Genomic DNA, 25,656 nt, shown 5'->3' with positions numbered 1-25,656 from the left:
CATTTTAGAACTTGTATGTTTATCTGAGTGCCCTAAATTGATGTTCATCAATATAACTTTAAGCCCTAATGGTTTATATATCCTCTTTAAAATGTATAAGTATTTTTTAAGTTGTCATTGTCAAAGATATTCTGGGAAAAAAATTATGAATTAAACACCCATAAATTCTTCTTCGTTTCGGTTATAGTGTAGCAACGTATCATCTAATCCATAGTGGTCTATCAACTGAGTAAGGCTGAGTTTCTTGTCCTCCGCAGACATAGCCGACTGCAACTCATAAAGTAACAGTTGGCTACAGCTTCTCCACTTCTTTATTAACAACTGTAACTGAGAGAGGTCATTCTGCAACAGGAAAAGACATAAATGTATACGTTAATAACTAAATAAGCATCCTATTTTAATTTACTTAGTGAAAGCTGTTAAATCAATCAAGAGTAGGTTTAAAAGGTACTAACATATTTGGTCATGAATGAGCCTTCCACCAAGGAAAAAGTAGGATGTTTTTACAATGACACTAAAATTGAGTTCTATGGTTACTTTGTTTAGTGCAAGCTCTGGGCCTTGCCTACCCTCAGGAAAAAGATCAAATCAAATATGTAGAGAAGCAACAATATAGATTTTGAAAAATCCACTTTTTCTATTATAGCTGTACTTATACAAATGAGAATATTCAAATTAAGAATATTTTTCAGCATCCACTATCTCATAAAACTCAAGTAGTTACATTTAGAAAAATCTGAAAAATGAAGAGAGCAAATAAGACATACTATTCCATCATTTATTCCACATTGCTAGGGAAGGAGCTATGGTATATATATGAATGATCCGGGTAAATAAAGGTTATCTTCTTCAGAATGCCCAAGTTCTATTTAATTCAACCTATCTGGGTTGAAATATAAAATCTAATATATGTTTGTTGTTTTTTCAAATAAAATACCAGGAAATTTTAATAATTTGGATTTTTAGATCACTACTAAAAATATTATACTCTGTGGCCCATGTTTAACTTTTTTAATTATCCATGGTCAGCTGTCACTTGTTATCATTGTACCTGTATCTAACATTCGATACTTCTAATGCTGCTACATGCAGCTTCAACTGTATATTAAACAAGGGCTGGGACTTTTAAAAAGTTGAATCTGGTGTTTTAGAGGCCTCTTCTACTCTACTCTAAATCTGACATATTTGAATTACAAGTTGTTGGAAGCCAGGTTTCTGGATACTTGGCTTATTGCTTATTTTGCTAAAAAATTATTTTCTCTTTTTGAATGACTTGTCTATCATTTATCTAAATTTAAATAAATTTAACAATTTTAAAAAAATTATGCAATGACTCTGAAATTATTCTCACCTTTGATCTATACATTTTAGCTAGTTTTAGCCTCCGAAGAAGGTCTTCTTTCTCCTGAATCTGCTTCACCAATTTTGCCTTTTCTTCATTTAATCCTTTTTTGGAAAGATTCTCATCAAAATCATTCTGCAGATCACTGCAAGACCCAGTATCAAGGGATTTAGATTCACATGAACTGATATTCTTGAAGGTATTTTTCAAATATGAACTTTCTTCAAGTTCACTGTCTATGTGTTTAAAATTATCTTGAAACTCCAAACAGCTTTCTTCTGTTGAAGATGCTGGTTTCTCTGAAACGGCCTGATCATTTTCTTCATTCTCTACTTTCAGACGCTTTACCACACTGTAACAAGAACTAAATGAAGATCTAGTTTTCCTTAACCGTTCTCTAAGTGTTGCACTCATAGGCTGTAAAAGGCATAAACATTAATAACATTAAGAAAAACATTCTCGATCCAAAAAATCTACTAGAAATAAAGATACACACCACTAGATGGCTTTCTGTCTCCATATATCTTAAGTAACCATCACGAAATGTTTTTAATTTCTGGAAGCTCCATTGTTTTCTTCTATTTTAGCAACGTCAGCACTCTTCTACAATAGTGTTGAGACTCTTACCCCAGTAATCACAAACATTTGTTCAGCAACTTAGCACAGGCCTGAGGCTGCTCTAGGGGCTTCAGACACACATTTTAGAGAAGACAGCCTGACACCAGACCTTCAGGCCATGGCAGGTTCAAACTTCTTCCACTTGTAATGTTATAATTACCTGATGTGAAACTGAATAATTGATTCAAAATGAACATTTGGGGGTGGGAAAAAGCCAAATACATTATCTTAGGAGAAAGATCTAAAAGTATTCAATACATTTATTAATGCTACACATTATGCTCATTAACAATCTTCAGTAGACTTAAAACCACCACTGCCACAAAAACTAGAAATACAGAATTGATCCACTGAAAGAACTAAGATTTTCATACTTGTTTTCTTGAACTATTTGTATGGGGAGATGGTAGATTGGCACAGCCCTGTGGAGTGCTAGGTAAAATCACAGCTGAATCTGAAGGACTTTCCATCTTGAAACTGAAGTCTTGGTTTACCTCTATGAAACAAAAATAATCACAAAATGGAAATCAAGTTAACCCACATCTCTATAGAACCCTCAGTTTTTATCAAGAGAATGTTTTTATTGTAGGCAACATCAAGTAAGCCAGCATCTTCTCTCACTTAGCTGTCGTTTTCCAATTACCCTCCCAAATAAGGTGTTGGTCCACATGGTAACTACTAGTTCTTCCATGACCAAGTAACGAGCTAGTGTCTCATATAAACAAGGACCACTCCGCCCCCATTTGTTTTCATCAAAATACCTTCAAAACCTGCCACAGAGGAGTTGGGGAGGAAAACGTTGGATAGTTAAAAAGGCTTTCATTTCGTTCCGCCAGCCTCATGATGAAAGGAAATAAAACTGAAATCTTGACTCAAAGAACATGATTAGAGCTTTCACACTACCCTAAACCCTGAAGGCTGTGTGCCTAGAACCAATGACCCTCCAGGCCTGCGGGATAAGGAACGCAACTGAAGATGAATTTACGCCTGTCCGTTCCGTTTTCGTTTCAGTAGCGAAACGACCCTGAAAAGAAGGGTCGACTAAAGTTTGTTTCCTGAAACAAAGGCATCAACTTGACTGGGGGGGGGGGGGAAGAATTCCTCCCTGCCCTCCCACCGTTGCAGAAAACCACACTGGCCCTGGAGGCCCCAGGCTGGGGTGCAGTTGAGAGGTGCCCAGACCAGGGGAACGCAGGGGTGTTCTACTGCACCGCAGACCCCGAGGCAGTTCAGCTCTCACTCATCCGCTCGCCAGCCCGTACGCTACCTCCCTCCGCCATCCCCAGGGCGCAGAAAACCCGCCCAGCCGCTCCTGCTCCAGGGCTTCTCGGGAGACGGAAGACGCTCGTGATTGGTCGGATTGACTGCCGCGCGCAGCACGGCTTCACCCAGCGCCCAAAAGCGGCAGGACTGCGCGCGCGCGGCCTCGAGCCTCCGCGAGGGGGCGGGAACGGGGCGGGGCAGCGTGACAGGCGGCAGAGACGTGTGATTGGCCAGGTTGACGGACGCGCGCGGTTCTGCTCCGCGCAACGCCCTGGAGCCGCGGGACTGAGCGCGCGCAGGCGTCCGGGCGGGTGGGCTGCTCTGCGGCACGGTATACTCATTTAAAGGGAGCGTGCCTTTCTTTGCGGCTTCACCTCCCTTCTCTTTCCGTGCAAAACCTTTCTTCCTGCTTCCTTGTTTTTGTGTTTATGAAGAACATCTGCGAATGTCCCTCCCATTCTCCTGGCTCCCGTTTGTCTGGTCTCTTCGCTCATCACAGCCAAGGATTTTCCTCAGAATTGACTGCACCAAGAGCCGCTGTGTGCAAGGACGGCTGTGTGTTCAATTTACAGCTTGTAAACTCTCCAAAGGCAGAGACCACAAAAGAGCAGCGCTGGGTTAGATATAATGCCTGTTGAGAATCCAACATGTTAGCAGTCTCTCGAAGAGTGCCCGCGAAGGCAATTGAGCTCATTTCTAGCCTTTGCTGCCGCAAACGCGGCGGCCCAGTCTCAGGTGTTCTACCGTGTCTACCTTAAAATTTAGATTTCCTCAGCTTGGCTTCAGATCTGAGGGAAAATGTAGCCCAATGAAATATGTTGTGGTGCCATACAGGAAGCAGAACAATCCCTAAGTAAGATCATGTTCCAGGAGCAGACGTTTGAAGCAGACATGGCCCTTGCTGAATACTGGGCAGCGACATTCTTAGTCTAAAATATCCCCTTGGTTTCCTGTGTGGTGATGTGGCTGTGCAAGAACAAAGTTAACTAAAATGGGTGGAGTCCCGCGTTTAGGGAAAGACCGTTTGAGTAATTTCTGAGTCACGAGGAAGGTGGGAATTTTAAGGGGCCAGTGTTCTCAGTCCTAGCAAATGGCCATTTTAAACTAGTTGGCACTGCCTCTTTACTAACATCTATAGGACTTTGGCTTAGAAGTAGCCAAGATTCAGGAGGGTTTAGCTGAGTCCTAAACAGTCGGATGTAAATACAAATTCAGAACCTGAAGCCCTGGCCAGTGGAGCTCGGTTGGGTGGATCGTTGTCCGGAGCATGGAAGGGCTGCAGGCTCAGTTCTGGTGGGGCGCATATGGGAGGCAACAAATCCATGCCTCGCTCTCTCTCAGAGCAATGGGAAAATGTCCTTGGGTGAGGATAAGAAAAACACGGCATCTGAAGGCAACCTAACACACTGATTTAAAACTTAAATGTGCCCCCTGGCTGGTGTGGTGTGTGGCCCAGTGGATTGAACACCCGCCAGCAAACCGAAGGGTCACCTGTTTATTCCAAATGAGGGCAAGTGCCTGGGTTGCAGGCCAGGTGCCCGGTTGGGGGCGCCCAAGAGGCAACCAATGGTTGTTTCTCTCCCTCTTTCTCACTTCCTTCCCCGTTCTCTAAAAAGAAATAAAATCTTTACTTAAAAAAAAAAAAAAAAGACTTAAATGTGGGCTACCCTGCAGCTGCCGCCACTGCCCTGAGCTCCACCCAGTTTAACAAGGGGCCCTCCTATGGGCTTTCCGCCAGATCAAGAACCTGCTCCTATCCAAATATGACCCCCAGAAGGAGGCATAACGCCGCAGCTGGATGGAGGGACTCAGGGGCCTACTGGTTTTGACTTCCAGAAGGGTCTGAAGGACAGGATTATCCTGTGCACTCATAAGATCAACTGCTCCATATAAAACTGGCACCAGCTAGAAAACTCTTCAACTTCATCAAGACCATGGTCAGTTACAGCATGAACTCCGAGGATCTGTTTAAGGCCAATGACCTGTTTGAGAGTGGAAGCATGACACAGGTGTAGGTGTCTCTTCCGGCTCTGGCAAGGAAGGCCATGACAAAGGGGCTGCAGAGTGGTGTGGGCATCAGCATCAAGGACTCAGAAAAGCAGGAGTGGAACTTTGATGACGCTACCATGAAGGCAAGCCAGTACATCATTGGGCTCCAGATGGGCACCAGCAAGTGTGCTAGCCAGTCAGGCATGATGGCATATGTCGGCTCAAGAACCATATCCTGCCACTTGCGGACCACTCAACCATCAGCCTCCAAATGGGCACTAAGAAGTGTGTCAACCAGGTGGGCATGACGGCTCCTGGGACCCAGCGGCACAGCTATGACACCAAGTTGCGGACCAGAAAGTGTGACAATTCCTCCATGTCTCTGCTACATGCAGGGCGCCAGCCTGAGTGGCCAGGTCTTTGGCTTGGGTCAGCAGATATACTACCCCATGTATTGCTCACATGGCCCAGTGGCTGACAGGGATCCAGGGTCAGCACATGACTATCCAAGCCCAGGGAAGGCCCCAGAGTACCCCACCCCCCACTACCAAGAGGAGGCAGGCTACTGAGGCCTCCCTTGTGGGTGATTCCCTATATCATCACCCCATCTGGGACTTCAGGATTTTCTGTGTCTTCCTCTTGTTTTTCTGTGTGTTCAAGTTCTTCCAGCTGAGGATCTCTGAAGGCCAGACCCAGATGTATATGGGGTGGGGGTCCCTGCCAGAGCACATGCAAGTAGCATATCTCCCAGCAGGTTTTGGGCCAAGCTGTGGGGTTTGGGTGGGGGGAGAGAACTGTGCAGGAAGGGAAACTGGCCCTAAATGGATTCCTGTTTCTTCTGCCCCTCTTCCCTTTTCTCTGCTGATTAGTTTGTGGTTTCTATACCCAGAAAAGTTTCAGGCAGTTTTAAGAAAAGTAATTTGGGGGAACAGGATGGAGTGGGGATGGTGGAGGGGGTGCTAGGAAGGAAGTCTCCTAGAAGAAGGCTAGTCCACAGTCCCCAGATACTTTAGGCATCACGAGGAATTGGATTTCCCCCAGGACCCTCCGAGGAGCCCAATGAGGAAACTGAGGCCCAGACAGGACTGTGGAGTTCCGAGTGGTTGAGGCAAAGCCAGACCACCCTTTCCATACTAGTCCCTTCTTCTCAAATGAAGTACTGCACAGGGATCCCCCACCAGGAGGCCCTCTCTGAATCCAACCCCACCCAGGAGCCTTGGGAACAAGAGATAATGTGAAAAACCAACTGTGGACCAAAGGCAATAAAAACCTTTTTTAGCCAGAAAAAAAAAACACCTTAAATGTGGGAGTCAAATGGCCTAGGTTCAAACTTTGGCACCATTATTTTATGTGCTTTGTGATGTAGTGTATCTGTGCCTTGGTTTCATGATGGGTAAAATGGGTTTATAATATTGACCTCCTAGGTATCGGAAGACTAAATGAGAATTCATTACAGGCAATGAGAACAGTGCTAGGTATCTAGGAAGCACTCAATAGCTGTTATTTTATATAGCAACTATTTCACCATTCCCTGACTTAAAGAAATGTGTCACATAATTCTTTCATCCCTTCACTTACCTTTCCAAAAAAGGCCACTGATCTTTTAAAATGGGGCTGTGATCTATGAGATCTCTCACAATTTAAGCCATAAATAGAAGAAAACTTGGAGCCCCCACAATAATTAATATGGATTCCACTCCTAAATTTTTCAAGAATTATATAAATTAACCTCAAGAAGTTTACAAAATGAAAGCAAGAACTCATAATTTTGTGATATGGGTGTTATTCACCTAACCAAGCCACAGGTCTCAGTCGGTACTTTTATTTCTCCCTTTACTCACCCGTTGGCATCAGTTACTTGCACTGAAAAAAGGCAGAATGACTTGTCCTGACACTAGAAGTACAATGCAGACTCAGCATATTCTTTATATTTTGGGGCATAAGGTTGGGTTGTTTTTATGATTCCCTAAAATCAGCTGCTCCAAAATCCTTTCATCATTACAACCTAAGCTTAGAGCTGTTTTTGTTGGCTGCATAAAGGAAAACAACATCTTGCCTTACAAATGTTCTGACTTGCTTATTATGTGAACTGGTATATTGAATGGGAATGTTTTGGCCAGATTTTTAAAGAGCTTCAGAATAACTATTCAGAAAAACCTGTTTGTCAGACATGTGCATTTGTTGGCCTGCATCTCTGACTTATATGTGTTGTTAGAATTGAATGATCTTCCCATATATGCTTGTATTTTATTGTACTTTCTCCCATCACGTACCAAAATGGAAGCATACAATCCACTCTCAATTTAATGTAACGTATCTGGGATATAACCCCTATAGTTTTCACTGTACCTTTATAGATAAAGCCAAGCAAACATTTTCATGTCTGTAGGAACCCAAAATCTATTGCCCTTTAAGGAGTTTGATGTTTCTGACACAGGACATTTTGTTTCCTGTGAAACTTTCCAGTCAGGGAAAAATACTGCTCCAAAGAGCCAGAAGGCAAAGACTCCTTACCCTATCATGGAGAACAATTAGAGCAATGGAATGCAATGATAATAGTGATTAATATCAACCTAAGGCAGGTTTTCTCATTGTGTTTTTAAATTTCCTCAGTACCCAAGGCTACTGTTTGTTAGTCACTTTGTTATTCATCAAGGAGTGGTAAAATGTGTCTTTTGTTCTTCTCTGTGATTATTGTTGCTGGGATGATGACATAGACCTAAAAAATCTTTATGAGGTTTTTTATTCTTTTTTAACAGCAAGAAGAGAATAGTGAATAGTGTCTCCCTCTCCCCTCATCCTTTCTCTTTCTCCATACAAACACACACATACTTTTAAGCCACAATTTAAAATTTCATTTCAGTATATATATTTTTGAAATTCTTGGCTTTAGTATTATTTTTTAAACCTTAATAGTAATCTCAGGATGACTTAAATTCCATTTCATTGACTTTTCTGTATTAACAAAAAAATTATGTAGACATAGCTAGCATCCATAAGTATTTTTTAAACAATTAAAAGCATAAATACACACTTGTAAAACCAGATTTAAATCCACTTAGATGAGGAGTTATGCAGAATACACATGATTGAGCTGATTGATAATGTCCATTACAACAAATTAAACAAACTAAATATAATACAGATTTTATAACACAAGAAAATTTACTAAATTTTCTTACTTGGCTTTCCATATTTCTTACGACATTTGTATATAACTTGAAAATTGCCTTCAAAAACTCTCCTCTAGGTTTCTCTCGCCATGAATTCAAGTATCATAAGACCTATCCATGGTAAATAAGACATGTTTTATTTAGTACTCTGTCGTCTCATAAATTTCCCTAAATACCTCAAATGAACTTCTATAATGTTTAATGATTCACTTGTAGAAACCGTTGAAGATTTTGTTATCAAAGACTTGTGGGTAAACTGTTTAATATTCTTTTGCCAAGTTAAGAAGGAAAAGATTTTATTTTCAACCTCAAGATGAAAGAGCCCTTTACTTAGCTATAGGCATGCCTGAGAGGTTGCTTTACTGAGCAGGATGTCTACTGAGAGCATGGAAATATGGGGATGGTCAATAGTATTATTATGATTTTTTTAAAAAACCTGTCTACCACCAGGCAACTAGAAAATTATCTGGTAAATAATATTGAGGATAACATACTGAACAAGAACCTAAAGAGCTCTCTTCACCTCAAGTTCTTTTCCTTTTATTCTCTCAGATCTGGCATCTTGTCAAATCCACTAGAGGCCAGAGAAGCAGAATGTCTATGATTCACTGCTATTACTGGGGTGTGTTCTCTTGGAGAAGAATAGAGTGATTCAAGTTAGATTAATAACAGTGAGGAAGGGGGTAGGGTGTAAGTGGGTGGGAGGGTTGTGGCAGAGGAGTTAGATTGTGGAAAAAGTAATGGTAATAAAAGTATTGCTTGGGGCCATGTCTTTCTCAGATCCTTTATTAACTCAGAAATGTCACCACTGCATTTGTTTGGGGTTGGGGTTGGGAGGGCATTAGATGTAAGCAAATCCTTAAGCAACAGAACATGCCTTATAATCATTTTTAACTATCTCAAGTTTGAGGGATAACTCCCAAGATAATTTCACAGTATTGAAATCTGTTTGAAGTGCCAGCAAAGAAGTCAATTCCGTTTTCTACCTTGGCCTCTCATTTTTGTTTCAATCTTGAGAGTATAAAAGATTTCTTCTCAGTGACGTTTTTTAGATGGGGAGCAAGGGGATCACTGGTGCCAAGAAAATAAGGAGTTAAGAGACCATTCTACCATGTTTTAGGAACTTTTCAATTTTTTTGCTTCTGCTTTTCCATTCCTTAGCAATCTTTGAAGATAGTATAATAGTAAAGAAAATCATTGCATTAGCCAGAACCAGGAATTCTCTGACCCAGGTCAGGATCTGAGAGCTAGCTTGAAACTTAATCCCTTTTCCACCACTCCCAAAGGTAACATAAAATGTCTTCCATTTTCATCATGGACTTTTATGTGCAGTACCAAACCCACTGAATGCAGACCTCCCAGCCAGCAGGTCTGCAGCTCCAGGCGGTACCCTTTGGATAGGCATGATCAAAGATGGTGGAGGTGGTGGAAGCAAAGCCATCTCTTCTTTGATCCTCTCTCTCCCACCTTCAAGGTTGTGCCTAGTGCCCATGTCCCCCACATCGTGTTTAAATCACACAGGTCATCAGTGACATCAACATACCCAGTGCTCTACCTTTGTGGCTACCAAAAAAATTGTATGAAGTTTAATAATGATGCTGGTGACCCTCAACTGGCAAATGATATTGCAATTTATATATAGGGAAAATATATCTTTCCCACAGATAAGATCTTGGAAAAGAAGCATAGAATACAGCTACATTCACCCTGACCTGGGCATCCAAGACTTTACCCAGCTATTTAGACTGTGTTAATGCAAGATTAAGACAGATAATACTTTTCCTTCAACAGTTTGCACCTTCAACTCAAGCTCTTCCCAACCCCCCCTCCTCCCCAAATTTCCTTTGTGTGCCACTCAGGTTATTATTACAGCAGCTTTCACTTGATATAAGTGGCTCTGAATCAAATTATCCTTTTCTTATTTTTCTCATTTTTTTAATCGTGAGAAGGTTCCTTAATTGTTTCCCAATACTGCATATTACAGGGGAATGATGGCTTAGTCTATCTCCATTGAACTGTTTACGCTCTTCCTTACACTCTATTATAACTTGTGATCGATGCCCTTCTGTGAATGCTGGGTATTGAAAATTCAGAGATCTGCTGTGAGTGAAATTCATACTAAAGGCAGGGATAACACTCACCAGCAGAGATGGTCTTCTCAGACTTTTTAAAGCCGGTCATTTGGCAGAGAGCACCCATGATACCAAAGTACACAGGTTTGGGTTTTGGAGGGAAGGTAACTAATCGTGACTAAATTTATTAAGCAAATTTTTATGAAACTACACATTATAAGCTGCGTACAGGTTTTGTTTGTTTGGTTTTTTTTTAAGAAATAAGCATTACTACAGGTAATTATCTGAAATGCTTTCCTAGCCACTGAAATAGGGCATTTTGAACCTGCACAGACAAGTTTAAGATTCTTGTGAGGCTGCCAAATCTTTAATATAACAATAATTAGCATGAAGCTTGTGCCACTGAGCTGCCCCGAAAGGAACAAATTTGAATCTTTGGCAAGATGTTCCTCCTTTTAAAAAAGCAGTTTTGTCAGTACACACTATTTTCACTCAGAGCCGTTTTTCTCAAGTTTGGAAGGTTTTTAAAGCTGGCTTTCTTTCATTCCAATAATTGTCTACAGAGATAGCGATTTATTCTCAGTCACTAGTTTCCTGGATGAATCAATCAACCACTTTCACCCATCAACACAACCCTGTCTGCTAGGGAAGATTTCCATTTTTATAGTTTGAAAGAATCAGACCTAGATAGAATTCTTCTGTGCTCAGAATGGGATTAAGTCCCCAAGATAAACTCTAGGAAGAAAAGTTACACAGAAAAATACACTCATGGATATCAAACAGTAGATGCAGTGAGTCTGTACCTGAAGTGACTTGATTTTAAGGAGTGAAAATCGCATGTTATCACAGGTTTGAAAGACCACATATAAGAATTATGTGGACTAATGAGCATGCTTAGGAGGCTGAAATTGAACATTTGAATACTAATTAGCAGCTCTCAAGGCAAGGTTTACAACCCCGTCACCTTCCAATCAATAACTGCTTAAACTAAGACTACAGGAAGCTTTCCTGGACCACTACATTCGTAATAAAAGTTCTCCTTAAGAGCTCAGAATTCAATGCCAAAAAGGTGGTAGGAGGAAAGGGAAGGAAGGGGAAAGGGGAAGGAGGACACAGAAGGGGCGGGGAAAGGGAGGAAGGGGAGTGAGACATCTTTACTACATTATTTCTTGTCCTTAACCAGAACAAAACTCTTGTGTTTTAAAACACTATGTTATAACAGATTACTGATTACTCAGCTTGTTTACTTCATACTATAAATTATTCTGTAGATTTAACCTGGGTTTTAAGGTCTAAATAGTACCTCAAACACCTCAAAACCTGGGCACATTTAATTGAAGTCAAATTCTGTGAAATAAGAAATGCATATTTTTTGTTATCAAGGCCTTTTGATACAATTGAATAAAAAAGAATTATAGAAGTGCAACATTTTATAATTAATAAAGATGTGAATATGCATTATAGATATACATGTGCTTTCATAGGACTGATGGAATATTATAATAGGGTAAGTCAGATTATATCTTGTAAATTACATAAACCACATTTTACAGTAGGTGAAATTTTAAATGAGAAGGCTGTAAGCCACAGACCTTATTTACTTACGTTTTCTTTAGCATTCTGAAATTTTTCTTTGTTGATTTTTGTTGCTGTATGCAGTGAATTGAGGATAATTTCTGTGGTCACAAATTGTGAAAATGAGGTTGCTTAAAACAGTACTAAACATGACATAATCATGGGTTGTCAGTTTAAATTGGGGAAACCGGGGAAGCCATTTGGGATTTGTGTTTGAATACAAGTTTTGGTGAATACAAATGACGTTTACAACTCTTTTTCTCTGATTCATTCATTGTGATGGAAATATGGCTGTAGGAGGGGTTAGGACTGAATCGGAGCAGCTAACTCTTTACCGACCCTGCCACTAAACAGCTAACTAGCTATGTGACTTTGGCAGATTCAATTAAGTTCTGTAGCCTCAGTTTTCTCACCTATGAATTGTAGAAGGAAAGGTGGTCTTTCCCAGCTCTGAGTTTCCCAGATTTTAGTTCCTGTACATTTTGGTAAACCTGAAATTACCAGTTTCCACCATTATTTAGTTCATAGAGGCTTCAAGTTCCAGATACAATACTCTATGGAAACAGCGACTTTAATGATCCTATGGAAGATGTGCTAGATTCTGAAGATGGAAAAAGTGTATTTTTTTAGACATTTACAAAGACGAATTGGATACATTGGTATTTATCACATAGATTCAATCTGCATAAGCCCTGGGGAAAAAAAATATTTTTCTTCCTCTTAGGGGCCCTCCCACATCATCTGTGTCCCAATCGCCCAAGCCCAGGACTTCAGGCTGAGTTCCATTACCCTCCCCCTGCCATTGCAGGAAACACTCCTGGTTGCTCTGGTTATGGTTACCTTTGCTGTCATCTTCTGGAACCCATACGCCCTTGCCTCTATTAACATTTGATGCTACCACAGGTGCTCAATAAATGTGTTTTGAATGGATAAATGTAAGGATGAATAAATTAGGTACTTAATCAGTAACTCAAAAGGTGAGAATCCCAAATGAGGAAAGAAGAGAGAGTGATAGTGTAGCAGTCTAATAGCGGGAGGGACGGGAATTTTAACAGCAGCTAGAACTTTCACTGTGCCCTTCAAATTACTGATAAATGACTAACTTTATATCTCTTTAAATAAAAATAAATGATAAAATGTAAATGAAATATAGTCAATACAAGCAAAAAGGCTAGTGAATTTCATGGCATGGTGAATAGAGAGTGAGTTATGGGAGAAGCAGTTCTAATCCCCACTGCCTCCAGGCAAAATCCCATTTTTTTAAATTTCTTGCACTGCTGGTGGGAATGTAAAATAGTATAGTCACTAAAATAGTATAGGAAAACAGTATGGTGGTCCTTCAAAAACAATTAAACAAAATTACCATATTGTGAGATAATAGACAATATATATTGGTCTCTGCCTTCTCCCACCCCCCAGTTCCTGGCATAGTGCTCCTGAAACCCTTGTAAGTTTCTAGCTGATAAGAGCACTTAGTTTAAATTTTGGTCTTGGATCTCAGTGTCTGACACAGGGTTCGTAAATTCCTTGGAGTTTTCTGGGTGATAGGAGTGTCTTTCCTTCTAATGAGGGGACTCTGGGTGGGTCCAGGATGCCTCCTGGATGGAGGCTGGTTAGCAGGAACAAATTTCGAATTTTCAGTTCCACAACTGCCACTCCCCACTTCTCTGGAGAGTGGCTGAAAATACAGTCAGTAATTGATCATGCCCCCTGGCTGGTTTGGCTCAGTGGATTGAGCGTCGGCCTGCGAGCTAAGTGTCGCTGGTTCGATCTTCCAGTCACGGCACATCAGAGAAGGAAAACTCTGACTCCAAAAAACCTCCGCTGCCTTGCGGCATACCTCTTCAGGGGAAAGGCTAAGGGAGTAAACCCCGACAGAAAATCCGGAGCCGGAGTCCCTAAGGCGGTTTGACGTTGTAGTCAACACCGGCAACTCCTGCGGCGCACCTGAAGCCAAGCTGTATTGACTCCGTCTTTCCCTTGGACCCTTCAGCTGCGAAGAGAGGGGGGGTCTGCTGCATGGGCAACAGCAGACCCTCCATATCACCCTGCCCAGGCTCTGTAGCTTCAGCTCCACTGGAGAGGACACTCCAGCGTCATCGCAAGATCTCGATTCAACACGGGAGGAGACAGATACCGTGTCACTCCCGAGTCGGACTGCACAGCCATTCTCGGCGGTGCAGATAGACTCTTAAGAAGCTACACCATCGTCTCTCGAGACGGATGGCTGCCGATGAATTGATCATGCCTACTTGAGGAAACCTCCATAAAATCCCAATAGTATGGGAGCTGGATAGCTTCCAGATTGGTGGACACATGCACAGATTAGGAGGATGATTCACCTAACTCCATGGAGACAGAAGGTCTTGGATCAGGACCCTCCCAGACCTCACCTTCTATATCTCTTCATCAGGTACTCATTTGTATCTTTTATCATATCCTTTGTTAAACTGGTAAACATATTTCCCTGAGGTCAGTGAGCTGTTCTAACAAATAATCAAATCCAAGGGGAAGAAGGTCATGGGAAGCTTTAATCTATAGCTAAATTGGACAGAAGTTGTGGATAACCAGGCGGCCTTAACCTGTCGGATTTGATGCTACCTACAGCAGATAATGTCAGAATTGAGTTAAATTGTAAGACACCCAGCTGATGTCACAAAGAATTGCTTGGTGTGGGGAAGAAACACACACATTTGGTGATCAGGTGTTAGAAGTAGTCTGAGAGTAAAGGAGAGACACACAGGAGGAAAAAGTATTTGTTTTCCTAATACACATGATCTAGCAATTCCACTTCTTAGTATACACCAAAAAGAACTGAAATCAGGGACTCAAGCAGATATTTGTACACCAATGCTCATAGCAACATTATTCCCAATAACCAAAGGGTGGAAACAACCCAGATATCCATCAACAGGTTAATGGACAAACATAATGCAGTATTATACATATAATGGAATGTTATTCACCCTTAATAAGGTGTAAATTCTGACTCATTTTACAATGTGGACGAACCTTGCCCACATCAATGGTTAGTGAAATAAGCAAGCAAAGCACAAAAGGATAAATATTGTCTGAAACCACTTCTATGAGGTACCTAGAGTAGTTAAATTAATAGAAACAGGAAGTAGAAGAGGGGTTTTCAGGTGCCAGGGAAAGAGGAAACTATAGAGTTTTTGCTTAATGGGTGTATTTTCAGTTTGGGATGATAAAAATGTACTGGAGTTGGATGGTACTGTGATGAAGGTTGTACAACAATGGGAATGTGCTAAATGCTGCAGAAATGTACACTTAAAATGGTTAAAATGGATAAATATATATTATGATATATATACATATGTTATGATATGTATATATAAAACCACCATCCAAAAAAATGTCCAGGGAAGAATATTCTTTGGCATAACTGATACCAATACTGAACAGCTTCTGAGGGGATAACTGTTCCTCAAATCTAACCTACACATTTCAGCTGCTCATCTTACCTTATTGTTGCTTCTGTCATTGGACCAAGGAATTGTAGAAATATACGTGAAAGATGTGCTTCCTTTCTGGATGATGCAACCAGCTTTCTTGGAAGTGGTGCCTTTTGAGTTGCTTTGTTCACAAAGTGCAGGTTTTAACAGGTTTATCTTTTCTGCCACTTGCCCAGTCCACCTGTGAGAGGTAGTATAATTTGCAATCTGTGTAGGCAGGGAATGGGGTAAAAACAAGGCCAGTTCATGAAAATCAACCCATAACGTTAGCTTCAGGAAAAAAAGTCAGATGGTGCATCAAGAAGTCAATATAGCCCTGGCTGGTGTGGCTCAGTGGATTGAGTGCTGGCCTGCGAACGGGGGGGTTGCCAGTTCAACTCCCGGTCGGGGCATGTGCCTGGGTTGTGAACCAGGTACCAGTTGGGGGCACATGAGAGGCAACCACACATTGATGTTTCTCTCCCTCTCCTTCTTCCTCCCTTCCCCTCTCCTTAAAAATAAATGAATAAAATCTTTTTTAAAATTATTTTTTAAAGTCAATATATGTTGGGCTTCATGCAAAGAACACCAATTCTATTAATTCTGCTAACTGCGCTAATAAACCAGTAGTACGAACTCTGGAAAAGGTAGAGAAATGTGTATTTTTTCAGGGATAACATAAAAAGGTAAATAAGTTATGTATCTGAAAAGCTAATATGCATGTTAGATTTTGCCCCATTTATTCATTTCACTTTATTTGCCTAAATGTGTCTTGTCTCTCACTCCTCTTCAACATCACTTCTGCCCCCTGAGCTCAGGTCTGGCCAGGATACCTGCCTGGAAGAGCTTCCTGACTGGTTTCCGGGCTTCCAGACTTGCACACCACTTTCCCTGTGCCATCTCATTTCCCACACCCTTCCGTTCTCTACCTGGCTGCCAGGATGATCTTTCAGTGACACCCAGTCCTTGTCAGGATAAAATCCAAACTCTTCACCAGCTCACTCATACATACCTTCCCAGCTTTATCTTGTGCCATTTCTCAGCCCACACCCCACATACAAGCCTTCTCAAATTCCGTACCTGCAGTTCCCATGACGGGCCAGGCTCCTTTCCTTCTTATCATCTTGCTTGTGCTTTCTGCCTAGAAAACACACACATGTGCATGTGCACACACATTCACACACATACACACCTTCTCCATCTGCCGAAGTCCTGCTCCCAGCTTCAGGCTAGGATCAAGGGTCAAAATCCCCACTCCCTCACCCCAGTGGGCCACATACTCCTTTATTCCTCTCTCCCAGGTCTTACAGCTAGTTAGATGCCTCTCCTTTTTCACAGCACCTTGTAGGTACCACCTGGAGCTATTTGAGAGCGGGGACTGGGTCTTTGATTTCTATATCAACAGCAACCAAAGGCTTAGCAGACTTTCAGAGGGGTCAATCAGAGATAACATGCTAGGGAAAGTGCTAAGGAAGTTCTGAGAAGGTTGAGTCAAGGAAAACCTTATGGGGAAAAAAAGTGGTATTTCAGTTATATTTTATTGTCTTTACAACAGTCTTGATAGAATCTTCCTTCTTGCTTTTCAATCAACAGCTAATTTTGTAAAAAATATTCTACAAGTATACAAACCTGACTACAGGAGACAGGTACGCTATGAGTAATTTAGTGATATATTTATGATTGAGAAGTTTTTTAACACCTGATTAACGGGCTATTGACAGGCTTACAAAACATAATGAGTTGTTATTTTCCACTCTTGTTGCTGCGTACTGAGTCATAAAGAAGGAAGTATAGGGTAACAGTTAAGAGAACAGATAGTGGAGTCAGACATACCTGGATTTACATCTCAACTCTGCCCTTCTAAGCTATATTAATGATAACTTTACTAAAAAGGTTTTCTTATCTATAAAATGGTGCAAAAATATCTATTCCACAAAATGTGATGACATGAATGAAGTGCTTACTGTGGAACTTGGCAAATGGTCACACTTGGCAGAGTGGGAGTGAAGATGGTGATGCTGGTGGTGATGAACTTCAAGCTGAGGATGGAAGCTGGTGGCAGGGACAGTATAAGAAGGCTGTTTGATGAGGGAACTTTACTCCTATCTTTCATTTAGCTGAATTTTCTCAAATTTTGCTCCAGTAGAACAATGGTGTTCTGTGAGCTGGTCTAAGGTGTCTCACAGGTAAAGTTAAAATTAGGGTGATCTTTTCTAAATTCATAGAAAAAGACAAAATAAGAAGTAGAATGTTTTCAATTATAATTTTTCCTTTATATTCTTCCTAAAACTATCTTAATGGATGACAGATGGAATGAATAAGTAGCAAATTAATATTAAGAGAAAACACCAGTAAATTGATTAACTTGAGTGTTTATTCAATATTCAACAAAAATTTGTTTTTTAAAGGGACATTTTTGGTAAAGACTTTCAAACATGTACTTTGGTCACTTTTTTGCTAGTATTATTGTTCCTAGTTCATATGACAAAATTAAATATGGCTTGATTTCATGCTGTCCCACAAAAAGCACCAGGTCAATACCCATGCTCAACCACATGCAGAATGCATGGTCTGTTATTGCTGGCATACTATTGTCTGAAGCCTCAGAGTCCTGGTTATTAGGGCACTCTCAAGACTTTACTGAAATACCCAAAGAATGCCCAACTATTCATCCCTTTTCACCTGCCTGCAGCTGGAGATTTAACCCACAACCCAGGCATGTGCCCTGACCAGGAATCGAACCTGTGACCTTTTGCTTTGCAGGACTACACTCAACCAACTGAGCCATGCCAGTCGGGGCTTCAGCCGTTCATCTCCTAATCCACATTTACATCAGAAGAGGAATACCTTACCAATATAGAATTTTAAAAAACAAACACCCCAAATCTTGGTTGCTACACACTTGTTATTTATGGTACATACTCTGTATAAGTGAGTACAGCTATACCTCCTGGAGTTACTGTACATGAGAATACCTCAAAGAGTGGGAGTCAGAAGACATGGAAAACGTGTCCTGCTTTAGCCCATGCTCAACACCAGTCGTCCTCAAGAAGGGGGAACCATGCTGTTCGCAGCTAAGGACTGAACAAGGCAGCTTCTCAAACTTTGAGAAACACAAATGATTACATCTTGATTCAGCTTCTCAAAAATCCTCTGAAACTCAGAACAACTTATTTACTGCTTGTTCTTGATAAGTAGGTAAGTCTAGCACATTTCTAGGTGTTGACTGGCATGACTGATCCCTAAGGACTGCAAGAAGCCAATATGCTGAATAGCCTTAGATTCACGGTGTGGCTCGGTATTACTTTGTCCCTGTTTATTCTAGTAAGTCTTCTATGCTTATTCTGAGGCATGGGAGAAAAAGATTTGGAAACCTCATTATCCAGATACAAATGAACTGGCTCAAAGAATATGGCATGAATTTGGAGACTCAAGTCTAGCTTTTTCAGGTAGTTCCAGACTGCTGAAAGCTGGATGAACATTTCTGTTTGAGTCAAGTTTGGTTTTTGCAAGTACTGCTTCACATTCAAAGACCTACCATAATTATAAATTTAATTATTTGTATTTCTGTTAATTGTTTATCTCAAGTCTTGGCTGTGAAGTGAATCTGACATGCTAACAAAAACTAGGAGTAGCAATCTCTCTCCCTAAAGCTTCTGTACCCAGACCACAGCTGGATTTATAAGGAAGTCTTGATGGTTAGCTTTAATTTTAAAAAGAGAGAATTTAGAAGTCTCTTGAGAAAATTTTCAGGGAAACTCTTTCTTATTATAGCTATATGAGCCCTGATATTGCTAAATATACCATAAACAAATCCTTACATCCATAAACTCTTTTCTACACTGATAAAGCATTTGATAAAGTTCAACATTGATTTTTGCTAAGAAAAGCAAATCAGTAATTAAAAGAAACTTATTTACGTAATAGAAGATTTAATTTTTAAAACTATGGTAAATACAATGGTAAAATGTTGAAAACTTTTTCTTTAAAATGGCAGCTTGCGATTGTCACTTCCAACCATTTTTGTACTAAATGATGATGTAATTCTTGTTATAAAGTGTAATAAGGCAAGAAAAAATGTTTAAGGATTGGAAAGAAAAAATAAAATTCACTCCTTCCAGTTGATATAATTATGTATACAGAAAATCCAAAAGAATCTTCACATAAATTATTCAAAATAATATGTGAACATAGCAAGATAACTACACATAAATAATATAAATTGTATATAATATATACAATTAATAATAATAATATAATATGTATATAATTTATATACATATAAATAATTTATTAAACTTCCAATAGAAAATGAAATTTTAAAAGACATTTCCAATGGAATCAAAAACATCAAATACCTATGAGACATAAAACCTCTATACAGAGAACTGAAATGTATAAACTATAAAAATATGGGACACATAAACTATGTGTTTATAAAAACATAAAAGCATATAAAGTATAAGCATTAAAACATAAAAACTGTATCTCTATAAAGCACATAAACTATAAAATACATACAACTATAAAACATTCCAAGAAATCACAGACCTAAATAAATGGAGGCATAGACAGGGCTCATGAATTGGAAAACTACATTTTAAAAGTGTTGATTTCCCTCAAACTGGTATGTGGATTTTGTGCAATTTCAATTTTAAAAAAATCTTGGTGTGTGTGTGTGTGTGTGTGTTTGACAAGTTGATTCTGCAGTTTACCTGGAAATGTAAAGACCTAAGAACAGCCAAGATGTGTTGATAAAGAACAAAAAGGAACAACTTTCTCCACTATACATCTCGATATCTAGGTAGTGTGGACTTGGAAAAAGGATAGCTAAATACCAGTAGAACAGAGTCCAACAACATACCTATGCAAAGGTGGAGGCTTGATTTATGGTAAAGATGTCACTACCGAGAAATGGGGAAAAGAATTATCTTTTTAATAAATGGTGCTAGGTCAATTGGGTAGCCAAATGGGAAAAAACAAAACAACCTTTAACTCAAACCATCCACAAAAATCAGTTTGAAGAGGATGAAGAGCCAAACATGAAAAGTTTAAAAAAATGACAATTTAGGAGACTTAGAGGAGAGAACGTCTTCATGACCTTGGGAAATAGAAAGTTTTCTTAGATAAGACATAAAACACACTGACCATTGAGGGAAAGATGAAATGTTCTGTTTATAAAACGCATCTAAGAGAGTTGAAATGGGTGCCACAGACTGGGAGAAGGTATTTACAACATAGTCAACTAACAAAGTATATGAACAAAACAAAAACAATCCTAATTTTAAAATGGTCATGAAACTTGAACAAATATTTCACAAAAAGGTATATCCAAATGGCCATTAATAAATAAAAAGTTAGAAAACCTCATTAAATAAGGGAGGTTCAAATTAAAGCCATAATGAGATACCCATACAGACCCACCCAATTGGTAAAAATGAAAAATACTGAGCATACCAAATGTTAGTGTGGATATAGAGCTTACACACGACTAACGAGAATGTAAATTAGTGTAACTCCTGTGTAATATCTGGCATTAGTTACCAAAGTTAAACATGTACATACCTGTTATTCAGAAAGTACACTCCTAGGTATAGATCCAGCAGGAATTTTGTGCACATGTTCAAGAAAAGACATGCACAAGAATGTTTGTAGCAGCATTTTTCATAATAGGCAAAGTCTGAAAATATTGAAATGCCAACAAACATATATAAATAACATGTAATATATTCATACAATAGAAAACTGTATAGCAATAAAAATGAATTACATACAATAAGAATAAATCTCATAAGCATAATGTTGAGCAAAAGAAGCCAGACACAAAAGATTACATAATTTATAATTCCATTTTATTAATTTCAAAAACAAACAAAACTAATTTATGAGACTAAAATTCCTGAAAAGTACAATTTCTGAAGTGCTGGTGATGTTCTATTCCTTGCCCTAGATTTCTTGCCATGTTGGTTACGTGGGCATGTTCACTTTGTGATTATTTATTAAGGTGTATATTTATGATTTGTGTACCTTTCTGTACAAATATTTTCTCAAAAAGCAGTACAAATAAAAGACAAGCAGCCCATGAATCAAGAACTTTCTCTACGTGTTTCAAGTTTTGCTACATTTTTGAGTTCAGGAGTTTTGAGGCAGCAACAAGTATTTCTATATATTAGCTACATTACTGAATTTTTTAAATCTTTCTATTAATAGACTTTTTTAAAGCACTTTGAAGTTTACAGAAAAATTGAAGAGGAAGTACCAAGAGTTCCCATATACCCACTCACTTCCTCTCCCCACCAACCACAGTTTCCTCTGTTGCTAGCATTTTGCATCATTAGTGTGGCACATTTGTTACAATTGGTGAGCCAATATTGATACATTATTATTAACTAAAGTCCACAGTTTACATTAGGGTTCATTCTTTGTAATGTATATTCTATGGGTTTTGACAAATGTATGATGACAGGTATCCACCATTACAGTTGAATGGATTTTTAAATTTATTTTTAGTTTAAGTTGCTACATATTTGATATCTTAGCTTTGTACAGTTTCCATAAAAATTACTATTTCCCGTTGCTGATTGCCTTTCTTTTCTTTATAGCTACAGGTATTTCCCAGAGAGGATGTAAATTTTTTTTTGTGCGATTAGCCAATGGTTTAAGTTAAATACCATCAAGTTAAGAATTTAGGGCCAAGTGTTAGGGTAAAAGAATGGGCTTCTAGGCCTAAAATTTCAGGGTTAGCCTACCATTCATTGTCTTTGGTGATTAGAAGATGTATCAACATTCTGGTGAAAGACTCTATTATGGTGTTTCAGGAAGGACTTGCCACCGGCCATTCTACCCTCAGCATCAACACTGATGATTACTGAGTCACACTCTGAATCAACACAAGACTCAGGACAGGATGTGGAAGTTCTTACTCCTGGCAGAGTCATCCCAAGATTTAATACACCTTAAAGTCTAAATATAGACCATGCTCCACCTGGAAAGGGTCTGGACAGCAGATTTGTTTTCTGTGTCTCCCTTGCATTGCTTAGCCAGCAGCTCAGAAATGACTAACATGACAGGCTAGGAAGATAACTGTGCTCACCTGCCTTAGTTCACAAAGAACAAACAGGTAGTGGTGGCTTCTAGTAAGTACTCAGGACTGACAGGGAAAATCTAATAACTGCATTTTAGTCTTAGAGTGAACTTTGTTGGATTTGTAATTAAGAGCACTGGATTAAAACTAAATCCACTTTTTAGTCATTGAAAAGAACATACTGTAAGTGTTGATTAGAAGAAAAAGCAGATATACTCAAATGTGTTCAGAAACAACCAAAAATCTGGTCACAGAAACACAACCCATAAAGAGAACTAATGAATCCAAAGTCAAGAATAACATCAAAGACAGATTAAAGTTTTCATGAGGCAGAATGGGTTTACCAACATGTTAAGTCAGATAATAGCAATATTATCACTAATACAGTCTCATTATAATACTAATTTTACTAAATCAAAACATTGGGAAGGATTAGATTGACATTGAAGGACCCCAGGCTTAATAAACTTATTCTTCGTGGAAAATATTATTAATATGTGGAGCAATTATTTAGAACACTAAGAAAATAAAACTATTGTTAAAACTTTAATATCTATTTGCATACCTACAATCATGACAATAATTACCTAGTCAATGAAACAGCCTCAGCAGTTATAACAAAATAGTATGTTACCTGACTTGAGTTACTACAAAGTGAGAAGTGAACTCATTACATTCATGAATTCAGATTTTCTTCTATATCATACTCCTTTGCATGAAGATCATGGAAATTCTCAAACTAGTCTGAATTATATTTTCTTTCTCTATCATCCATCACTGTTGTTACTTAAGAGATTTTCATCCACTAGATCATAAATCTTGTTTACAAATAGAAAATATATGAACAATCTTTTTTTTTTTTTTCCTGATAACATTCTCACCCAATGGAACATTGTGACCTGTGGGTTCTGGTGTGGCTGGAAAGGTCTCTGAGATACCAATGAGGTTTCCTCATTCTGAGGCCAAGTCTGTCCTCTGACAAATGCCATTAGCTGCTTTCTGAAGTGCGAGGTTCTCTGATGTGTTTAGGAAAATATACCTGCACAAATATAAACAGTGGTAGTGGAATGCAGAGTTCAAATATGGTGTTCACAATTTGTGGACTATTGGGACTCATCTGAAAATGAGCTGTGCTCATTTCATTTGCTGTGTAGTGGATGCCATTTGCTTTATTAAGAATGAATGAGTTGTTATTCTTACCTGAAAATTATTCTTGCCTATGAACTCCAATTGTTTAGAACAATCCTTTAAGTTGTATGGGACTTTAGCAAGTCCTCAACTATACTGTTGCCCAGTTTCCTGGTGAACACCATGCCTGAAGACAACAAGCTGACTTGTGTTTTCAATATTCACTTTCATTAGAAACCTACAGAAAACTCTTAATGGAGTTTGTACCATGTACATAATTTATTTCTATGAATACTTGTACTGTTTTTATCTAAATGCTTGCAAAAAAAGAATATGCATCAGGTGTCTAGGCCAGGGATTTCAGCAAGAAAAGACCTCCTGATTTTGGTTCTCTCATCTTGCCTCATGGGTTGACTGAAGGGGTTGGTTCACCAATTCTTGCTTATATTTCAGTCCAAGGCTCCATTCCAACAGAACACCCTCTCCCAGGGGTGCCAGGTATCTGGGGTGCATAGATTTATGCTCAGCATGTGAGGGCAGCTGCCGTAGGAAGAGCACGTGCTTTCACCAGTTTAAAAAATCACAAGAGTCCTTTAAGCCTCTTTTTTGGAGTAAGTGTTGAAAAAAAATAATTTATCTGGAAAACATTCTTTTCATAGATCTAAGCACCCTTGAAAACTTCCAGATGTCAGCATGATTTTATCAAGTCCCTTAAAATGATGGAATATATCTTACACATTTCCCTGTGGGCTATAATGTCCCTCCCACAAATAAAATAAAGGTGTGTCTATATCTTGCCTTTACCTGAAAATGTCTTGGGGTTACAGTTATGACATGTCATCACTCAAAGAGATTAGCACATCTGACTTAAAATAATCTGGCAACAGATCCCCAAAAGAAAACATACAATAAGTTACAAGACTGTAAAAACTCTAGAGCCAGCAGAGCAAGCAAGATCTTGTCCCTTTACCTACCCAAGGCAAAATGGGGAATCATTCCCCATGGGGAAAACAAACAAACCTCAACCCCAAATCTTCATTTCACAGCCTCATCTCAACAACTAGGAGGTTTAAAAATGAGGAGTGTAATCACACTTTCAATTTTTGCCAACTATTTCATATGAACATGCCCCATAGTGGAAAGTACCCAGCTTCTGATACCTGTGTATGTGGGAACAGCTGAAAAGGTGGGGACATGCCCTCAAGTCCCTTGCCTTAATCACATTCATAAGCACTGAGAGTCTAACCCAAACTGGAAGTGGTTCAGAAAACCCTGGAAGGGAAGTGGAGAAGACAGGAAAGTGTTCTAGCTCTTCTTTCAAGGTCTCTAGGTACATTTATCCTATGCCCCCCTGGGTTGGGAAAAACCAACTTAAAATATCTTTCTCACATTCCTATCCACCCTCTTCCTCTCCTCTTCCCACTTTTCTCTTTGTTGCCTTATAAGTCCCTTCTTTATATTACTATTTTTTTTCTCATAGTTCTTTTCTGTTCTCTTTTCCCTCACTCATTCCACTTTGAATGAATATTTTCCGAATACTTACTGTGAGCCTGATACAGACCAGGCCCTGCAAACAAGCACATGAATACGACACCAGAGGCATGGGGGGGGGGGGGGGACAAGAGGGGGAGAGTAACAGGTTTGGTTTTTAACATGTTAAGTGTGAAGCGCAGGTAAGACATCCAGGGACGTAAAGAGTAATAGTTGGAAATACTAATCAGGAGCTCAGGAGAGAGGGAGTTTGACTGAATGCCTCTGGTACTATAGGCACTGCGTTTGGTGCTGGGCATATGGTGAAAAGATAAAACCCAGCCCATTTCTCCAAGGACTTGAAGAACACACACAGGTATACACAATGGTTAGAGGCACGGAGGTAAAAAGAATGGGCAGATACTGAGGAGATACAAAGAAGAAGTGGTCCAATGTATCCCAGATAGGGGTCTGGGGTGGTCAGCCCTTC

The 25,656-nt window shown here is 39.4% G+C and overlaps 1 protein-coding gene and 1 pseudogene across 2 annotated transcripts; one reads left to right on the top strand and one right to left on the bottom strand.

The window, feature by feature from the left end:
* Nucleotides 1-26: 26 nt before the first annotated feature.
* On the bottom strand, nt 27-3,382 carry SFR1 (SWI5 dependent homologous recombination repair protein 1). Of its 2 annotated transcripts, none has more exons than XM_090279545.1 (4): nt 3,228-3,382; nt 2,335-2,456; nt 1,352-1,759; nt 27-342 (listed from the first exon to the last, which is right to left on the bottom strand). In XM_090279545.1, exons 1-4 carry the CDS (start codon nt 3,238-3,240, stop codon nt 151-153), a joined length of 735 nt encoding a protein of 244 aa, XP_090135671.1. In that variant the 5' UTR covers nt 3,241-3,382; the 3' UTR covers nt 27-150. The 2 variants fall into 2 exon arrangements, with proteins under 2 accessions (XP_090135671.1, XP_090135672.1); XM_090279546.1 differs by lacking the exon at nt 3,228-3,382 and adding an exon at nt 2,722-2,752.
* Nucleotides 3,383-4,948: 1,566 nt separating this feature from the next.
* On the top strand, nt 4,949-5,858 carry LOC150010591 (calponin-2 pseudogene; annotated as a pseudogene).
* The last annotated feature ends 19,798 nt before the right edge of the window (nt 5,859-25,656 follow it).

Source organism: Furipterus horrens, unplaced genomic scaffold (assembly GCF_987537825.1).
Source record: "Furipterus horrens unplaced genomic scaffold, mFurHor1.1.pri manual_scaffold_5, whole genome shotgun sequence".
NCBI classification, from domain to species: domain Eukaryota; kingdom Metazoa; phylum Chordata; class Mammalia; order Chiroptera; family Furipteridae; genus Furipterus; species Furipterus horrens.
This window is presented reverse-complemented; position numbering and strand designations above follow the sequence as displayed.

Bases quoted from the DNA above. Each gene is read 5' to 3' on its own strand.
- SFR1 (XM_090279545.1), bottom strand. The intron at 1,760-2,334 runs GTATGAAAATCT...TGCCTTTTACAG, and splicing joins CAAATAGTTCAAGAAAACAA to CCTATGAGTGCAACACTTAG. The intron at 343-1,351 runs GTGAGAATAATT...TTCCTGTTGCAG, and splicing joins CTAAAATGTATAGATCAAAG to AATGACCTCTCTCAGTTACA.